This window comes from Neltuma alba, unplaced genomic scaffold (assembly GCF_004799145.2).
Source record: "Neltuma alba isolate B1F8T4 unplaced genomic scaffold, ASM479914v2 tig00003721_pilon, whole genome shotgun sequence".
Classification (NCBI taxonomy): domain Eukaryota; kingdom Viridiplantae; phylum Streptophyta; class Magnoliopsida; order Fabales; family Fabaceae; genus Neltuma; species Neltuma alba.
The window spans coordinates 33,662-42,077 of NW_021633402.1; the positions used below are offsets into that span (position 1 = coordinate 33,662).

Sequence of the window (8,416 nt, forward strand, 5' to 3'; positions counted from 1 at the left end):
CTTGCTCCCACTTGCTAAGTATTTTTTGTTGTTGATGTTTTTATCACGTTAATCAAGAGCCAAACCATGGCACCTCCTGAGAAGTTAAAGCCAAGAAATATTACTTTATCACGTTAGTTTCCGGTTGGTGACAAGTTTCAGGTCATAGCAAGAGATTACAGTCACATGGAGGCAACCTTTACTCTAACGCTCATAGAAGCTGTATTGATTTTGCTGGCTATAGCAATTTCTAAAGCTATCACATTAATCTCTCCACTTGATCATGGGTAACATGTTCTTTAAATGTTCACTTTATGGTTTGCTCATAGTCCGATATTTATTATTCATGATTTTTTTCTATCTCTAGTCATGAAGATGCTGTTGATTTGATTCCCACGGTTTCTTGTCCTTCTCTTATCATTGGTGCTCCTCCTGCAATCAAGTATGACGTGTTTCTTAGCTTCAGAGGGGAAGACACTCGCCACACCTTTTCTAGTTATCTCTATGAAGCACTTGACCAAGCGGGCCTTCATACTTTTATGGATCACAAGCTCCACAAAGGAGATCATATCTCACCAATTCTTCTGAAAACAATAGAGAAATCAGAGATATCTTTGATCATTTTCTCCAAGGATTATGCTTCTTCAACATGGTGTATGGATGAGCTCGTTCACATTATGAAATGTAAAGATAAGTACGGAAGGCTTGTCGTCCCAATTTTCTACAACGTAGATCCATCAAATATTCGGAAACAGGATGGGAGATTTGGCGATGGATTTGCCAAGCTCAAGCAGAGATTTAAGCATGACCAAAAAAGAGTGCAGGAGTGGAAAAATGATTTGATCAAATCGGCAAGTCTATCTGGGTGGGATTCAGAGAATTTCAGGTAGCTTTTGTTCTACTCATGATGCTCTTATATTCTCTCTCTTAAATTTGGGCATTAAACATAACCATTATTTTAATTTGTATTTATGCTAGGCCTGAATCTGAACTTGTCAAAAAGATTGTCAAAGATGTTTTGAGCAAGCTGAATCGTAGGTCATCCTTTCATGTGGATGGATTAGTTGGGATTGATCATCAGATACAGAAAGTTGAAGAGCTGCTAACTGAAGCTCGCATTGTGGGAATATGGGGTATGGGTGGTATAGGCAAGACCACTCTTGCTAGAGCGGTCTTTGAGAGGTTGACAGCTGATTTTGAATCTTTCTACTTTGTTGAAGATGTCAAACAAAAGCTGGCAAAGAATAGATCGAAATATATCAAAGAATGCCTCAAAAAGTTATTACATGACGACGATATTAACCCTTACAATTTAACATACGCTTCTGTGAGAAGGAGGCTTGAGCAGAAAAAAATTCTTTTGGTACTTGATGATGTGGACAATTCTAGAATGGCTGAAGATTTAATCAAAGCATGTGATTGGTTTGGGGAAGGAAGTAGAATTATTATCACATCAAGAGATATGCAAGTGCTTAAAAATGCTTCTGATTCTGCATCTCCTGCAACATATCACGTTCTGGAATTGAATCCGCATGATGCCCTTCATCTCTTTAGCTTGAACGCTTTCAAGCAAAATCAACCTTTCGAAAACTACTTGGAGTTATCAAAGTGGGTAGTGGATTATTGTGAAGGAAATCCATTAGCTCTGAAAGTGTTGGGTCGCTATCTTCATGGTAGAGGAAAAGAAGAGTGGGAAAGTGCTCTGGCGAAACTAAATCAAACTCCTGACTATGACATTTTGAATGTGCTAAAATTGAGTTTTGATGGACTTGATGACACACAGAAGAATGTATTTCTTGACCTAGCATTTTTTAGGAACAAAGGACGGTGGATTTCTCTGAATTGTGCAAGAGACTTATATGCACGTATTGACATAAGTGTACTTAAAGAGAGATCCCTCATTTCAGAGGATAGATGTGGTAATATTGGGATGCATGCTCTATTAGTGGAGTTGGGGCTTGAAATTTCTCGGCAACAATTAAAATCTGACTCTGAAAAACCCATTCGACTTTGGAGATCCCAGGATATTTATCACTTCTTCAACAATGACAAGGTAATAATTTATTTTTCAGATTTTATTACATTCTTTATTCTCTTAATGTTTCATTTCATTGTCATCATATTTTCATAAAAGTTATTAGTTTATTCTCTAAAATCTTAGGTAAGTCTCAATGTATGCGGAATCAGACTTTTTATTTTTATTTTTTTTTAAAAAATCATTTCTTCGAACTAAATTGTTTGGGGTCGTATATAATCTTTCTGTTAGGTGTGATTCATTAATCTTAAACTTTGAAATATTCGTCTTCTTAAGTTTTTAGATAGAATATGATTAGTATTGGTATAAGGTAATTTTAAAATTTGGAGCATGAAGGATCTTGAATAAATTATACAATTATCCACGAAGGTTGACATTCTTAATGTTTATATAAAAGTGATTGTGTGTATACTGACACACTGCACATGCACACTATCGCGTTTTCTTGGTAAAAATTTAATGTTGCGAAAAAGTAGAAATTATGAAATTTGAACATAAAATGAAAATTTTAAAAATTTTATATATGCCCCCCGGGGGGTTTATATGCAGTAGTTTTTGTTTAAGAATGTTTGTTATATGAAGGATTAATATAATTTTGGTCCTTCAAATTTGTATTAATTTTAGTTTTAATATCTCAATTTTCAAACAATACGTTTTGGTTTTTCAACTAGCAAAATAATCCATGTTTTTGCTAAGTTATAGAAAGCAATGTTTTAGATAGAAAGAACCTAGAGGGATTAAAACCTTTGATTTGAAATTTGAGGGATTAAAATTAAAATCACAACAAAGTTGAGGGACATATTGACCCTTAAATAAAATATAAACGTGTGCCTGTGGGGCTGTTTGTATGATTGTCCCCCAGCCTACGTGTGTATTTGTTTTGTCCGATTTATTTATTGCAAGATAAAAAGAATTGTAAGTGTATAAAAGAAATTTCTAAAAGAAATATATTTAATTGTTCTCTTGGTTATTTGATGACCTTTTACATATTACTGGGTTTTTTCCCCATAGTTTGATCAGTAGGCGGCTGAGGCAATTTAATGCTTATCATTAGACATCAGAAATAAGATACAGAGGATTACATTAACAATTAGTAATTTTCAGAAGAATTATACTTTAAAATTAGCTAGGACTTTGTTACAAGTGTTATTTTAAAAGACAAAACTAGTCTACAAAGAATTTTCATTCAGTGATTAGTGATATATGCATACGCACGTGTGAGCATAACTAACTGTTATTTGAGGTACAATGTAAAAAATGAAAACAAATGACTTTTCACTTTTATAGTTATATTCTAAATATCTGCATATGCATATAGCTAGGTATACTCATCAGTGTGTTTGCGTATTTATGATTTTTTAGAAATTTATTTATTATGGGAAAAACAAAAATTATAAGAAATTTTGAATAAAATGCATATAATGGTGTTAGTTTGGATATTTTTAAAAGTTGACATATTTAATTGTTTTATGGTATTTATGGTCATTTTTTTAGGTGATAAGAATTGTGTTTCCCTTGATTTGATATTATTACCAGGGGATTGAGGCAATTCGATGCATGTCATTGGATGTAAGCCAGGTAGAAAGCATGACATTGAGGGCTAGTCATTTTCAAAGGATGCGTAATTTAATATCCCTTCAAGTTTACAAGTCAGATTGGGAAAAGCCTTCAACGTTGAATATTGATGAAGAGTGGGATTATCTTTCAAAAGAATTAAGGTTTCTTAGTTGGGAAGATTATCCACTGCCATCTGTGCCATTACAATTTTGTGCTGAGAATCTCATTAAACTTAACATGCCTGGTAGTAATATCCAACAGCTTTGGGATGGAAATCAGGTATGTACGCATTGTTTTTTCAAATGTATGTCATAATGTTTTTGTTGGTGTATGTGATTCTAAGACACGGCATCAAACATTGACTAAAATAATTCACAATGCAAATGGTTAATTGTTTTTGTGCTGAGAATCTTATTGAACTTAATTTGCCAATGAGTAATATCCATCAGTTTTGGGATGGAGATCGGGTACGTATAATTTCTTCTACGTCATAATTGTTTGTTCTTGTGATTCTAAGAAACATGACTAAAATAATTCACAATGCAAATATTTACTCTCTTACTATCTTTCAATTGATGGTTGAGTAGTAATTGTACAATTTGGGGGGAGTCCAACTGTTGTTGTAATGGGCATGAGAAAAATTCTTGATTAAATTGTACGTATGTGGAGTTATCTAATTTATTTAACACTACTGCTTTGTTTTTTTCAGCAATTTCCAAATCTAAGGAAAATAGATCTATGGAATTCAAAAAATCTTATGACACTCCCAGATTTGTCCCGAGTCCCAAACATTGAGTTGATAGATCTTGCTGCTTGTGTGAATTTAGATCAAATCCATTCGTCAACTATCCCGGAAAAGAATCTTGATTTATGTATAAGATATTGTGGGCCAATGAAGATGAATGTTGGGGGCAGTATGCAAGGGAGAAGTTCATCAGGGTTAGTGATTGTGTATAATTATTTAGATCTTGCCGATTTGACATTCAATAAAGTGATAATGAAGGTGTTGGTATGTGGCAAGATGATGTGTGGTGTTGGATTTAAGCATGTGAGAATGTCATTGGTAGAGACGGCAGAATTCATGGGAATGGGAATACAGAGTTTGGGGACTTTACTTCCATTTGTGAGGGAAGTTGAATGGTTAGAGAGTCCAATTGAGTTTGGGCATGATTTCAAGCAACATCATACCTATCATGTTGATGTTGATCATGCATCTCATGGTCCTTTAAGCTACAATGACTTCAGGCTTTATGTAAAGGTGAGGGGTGATGGAGAAGAAAGGGGTGTGGAAGATGATGAAGAAGAGGATGAGGATGATGCAGAAATGATTAGTGAGAATGAAAGAGAAATAAGTAGTAAAGGTGATCAAGTAGGAGAGACAACATTATTATTAATGGAAGATGAACAAGAAGGGGCCGATGAGGATGATAGTAAGAGGGACGATGCATTATTAACGACACTACTTATTCCTAACAGCATCCCTCGCTGGTCATTGTTGGTTCGACTGACATTAAAAGAGAGTGATATTATTATTGGGAATAATAATACAGTTTGTAGAAGGAGGATTCAGCCTCTCTTGGCATTACAACTCTCTTCTCCAATATCTCCTTTACCTCATCATTCTTTCACAGTCCGTTATAACTACTCGGAGAGTACGCCACGCGGTCCTTCTTTTCTTTATTTCAGCAGTGAATACTGGTCAAGTGATTATTTTGATAGTCATGGCTTAGTTGTTTGCTTTTCCAAGTACCACGGATTATATTAATTGTCATTTAAATTTTTCAGGTCATAAAATTATTATTTGAATCAGCCTCAGTTATTTTCTTATTTCATATTAATATTATGTTTTTATGAAATATCAATTTTTCTGTTTTTTTTAATATGTAATTCATGTACAGAGGCCTCCTCACAACTTTAGAACGTAAAAATTGTTAATCTTATTTTGGCTTCACAATAACTACACCTGTCGTGTGTGTTACTCTCCATGTGATGTGAGTATAATAATTAGCGTGACAAGCAATTTCCTTACTAAGCAATTTTATTATAAGAAAGTATAATGATTACTTTTGAATTAACTCAACTTGGAAATGTTAGAATGTTATAATATTTAAAATTGTAAACTACATTAAATTAAAATAAAATCTATTTGTTTGATTGGCCACCAGTCAATCATTCCAAGTTGATCAACGTGGTTAATTGGCACTCTGGTCATTTCCACTTTTTTTCAAAAAAAAAAATCTATTTATACTTGGTTTTCTCACTTGAGATCTAGTGGTAATTTTCCCTTCACATTATGTGACATCAAAGACATATACTACCTCTGACTCTTAATATAAGACCCTATTTGATTTTTATTTTGGTCCTAAATATAAGACTTCAATCCACTTTGTCTCTCATATTTATTCATTTTTTTTCCAAAATAACCTTTCTAACAATGATAGTTCTAGTCACTACACTTGATTAGTAAGGATATTTTAGAAAAGACAACACCTATTTAGGACAAATAACTAACTCGACTTACTTCCTTAATCTCCTCAAATTAGTGAACTAACTCTTATAATTAGGACCGGAGGTAGTATATTTTTTTGAAGTGTGATTTATCAAGCGCTTCCTCACAACTTTAGAAAATACTCTAGAAATTATTAATCTTAATGTTTCTTTTCAATAATTGTTCTATCGTTCGTTACTTTCTGCGCGTGTACACTGCATAACTTATTTATAAATATGTGGAGAAATAATTTTCTATTGCGAAGTAATTTCCTTCGGATTATTGATTATTTACCATACATAGAGTATCCTCTAACTTGTACTTCAAAAATATGTACAGTCTGCTTGCATAAAATGGATTTTACTAAATTAAACTATAATAGAAAGTATTACCATAACTCATATTTTATTACCATAAGTTGTAAACTTCATGAAACGTCATTATTTTTAACTTTGTTTGGTTGAATAATAATGGGAGAGGGAAAAATTTAATAAGTTTGATTTTTTATGAAAACCAAGTAAGGTTAAAAGATTTTTTTTTTTTTTAATGACAGAGGACAGGAAACAAACTACAAAACTAAATCAGAAATAAGGAAAGTAGCAATAAGATCAAGGGGGAATCAATCTTTCTAAGTTCGTGACCCAGGCAATAAAACCAATCTTTTCACTAAATTATTAAATTTATCCTAGTTATATATAGATTTAACCCAAAAAAAAATGTAACATATATGCTTAGTCCTTTAAATCTACCTCAAATTTTGGTTTAATCTTAAACTAGCATTAATTTCCTTACTTCAATATACCAAAAGTCTTTGCTTATTACAATTTTTATCACCACAAAAGCATTAACACTGCATAATTACACTACGTGTACTGACGATGGTGTTCTAGTTATTATGAAATGACTTAAGTCTCTATTTACCAGCTTTATAACCTTATGCTTCCTTCCTTAAGATCAAACCTTATCAACAAAACCTTCATTCATAAATAGTACATACGGAAACAATTATATTGATAAAAAAATAATACTGCATATCTCGTTCTAATCCACTCGAATTGTAAGCTGTCAAGGTGATTTTTCAAAAACCAATATCACCCTGTTTCATTAATAATCAATAGCAACTATCAAAAGCACATAATTATACATGGGAAGAATATACTCATAATGTACTTAAACAAAGTTCATTATTTTAAGGTTCAATCCCACGCTGAAGTATAATAATCATAACCATTAAATTGTATCTAATTAATCTATTGTGAAATATGAATTCAACGATTTTACTTTTATTGTGCAATGTGTAAGGACATTAAGAATTTATGACATTTGACTGTTGAATATTATAAATGCATGATTTTGTATAAAAGTTTTTTTTGGCTAAACTTCTACAAAAGTTTATTTTTGCCGTCAATAAAAAATGTTTTGCATTTTATAAAAAAAAATTGTTTGGCAAGATAATGACCATAATATAATTAGAAACGATTATATGATTGCATAAGTAGGGTTGTGGTCTCTTAATTAGCCATTTGATCTTTACAAAAACGTTATTTAATAACAAAAAAAAAAAGTTCTGATTACGAACTAAGAAATAATGTTTTTATGGTATTTTTTCAATCTCATGTCTTTAGATGTAGTTGCATGGTCTTCTGTTTTTTTTCCCCCAACCTTCTTATAATGGTAATATTTTTGCCCCAAGACCCAATCCGTTCAAAAAACGTTATTTAATAACAATTTGTAACTGCCAAAAGTGTCTTTCAGCGGTGACATTCTTGTCGCCGCTGAAAGTAATGCCTAAGAAGAATTGGCTTTACCAACGCCAGTACGCCACGTCATCACTGTCGGCTGCCACATCATCGTCGCCAGCCGCCACATCATCACTAGCCCCTCCACGTCATTGCCACATCACTCCTCCCCGCCATATCATCGTCCAAATATTTTCACCTTAAATGTGTCTTCTTCAAGATTCGAACTCGTAACCACCTCCTTTCGTGTCCAATCTTCTTGCCGCTGAGCCAGATTGAATTCGTTTATTAATATTATAAAATAAAATATATATTATTATATTACATTTTCAGCGGCCACCAACTGAAAGTCCACTTATAGGTACCAAGTATATAGGTACCTTTCAAGAGGCAATGATGTGTTGGAAGGCACAGCATAAATTTAAACATCTATATCAAAGATAGGCAATAAGTTAAAATAGCATATTCATAGCAGTACCAATTTTGAAAGTGCTTTACAAGTGAAAGATATAGAGAAAAACTGTAGTAGTGAAAAGGCAAGAATCAGGTTCCATACATATTTTCACTCTTGATACAATTAGTTCAAAATGCCTTTGGTGAATGGGACTCAATTTCAGC

General features: G+C 32.8%; 1 protein-coding gene across 1 annotated transcript; it reads left to right on the forward strand.

Moving 5' to 3' along the window:
• Positions 1-262: 262 nt before the first annotated feature.
• LOC114742343 (TMV resistance protein N-like) lies at positions 263-1,925 on the forward strand. Its single transcript, XM_028930616.1, has 4 exons — positions 263-266; positions 355-865; positions 958-1,768; positions 1,887-1,925. The coding sequence occupies exons 1-4, from the start codon at positions 263-265 to the stop codon at positions 1,923-1,925; spliced, it is 1,365 nt and encodes a 454-aa protein (XP_028786449.1).
• The last annotated feature ends 6,491 nt before the right edge of the window (positions 1,926-8,416 follow it).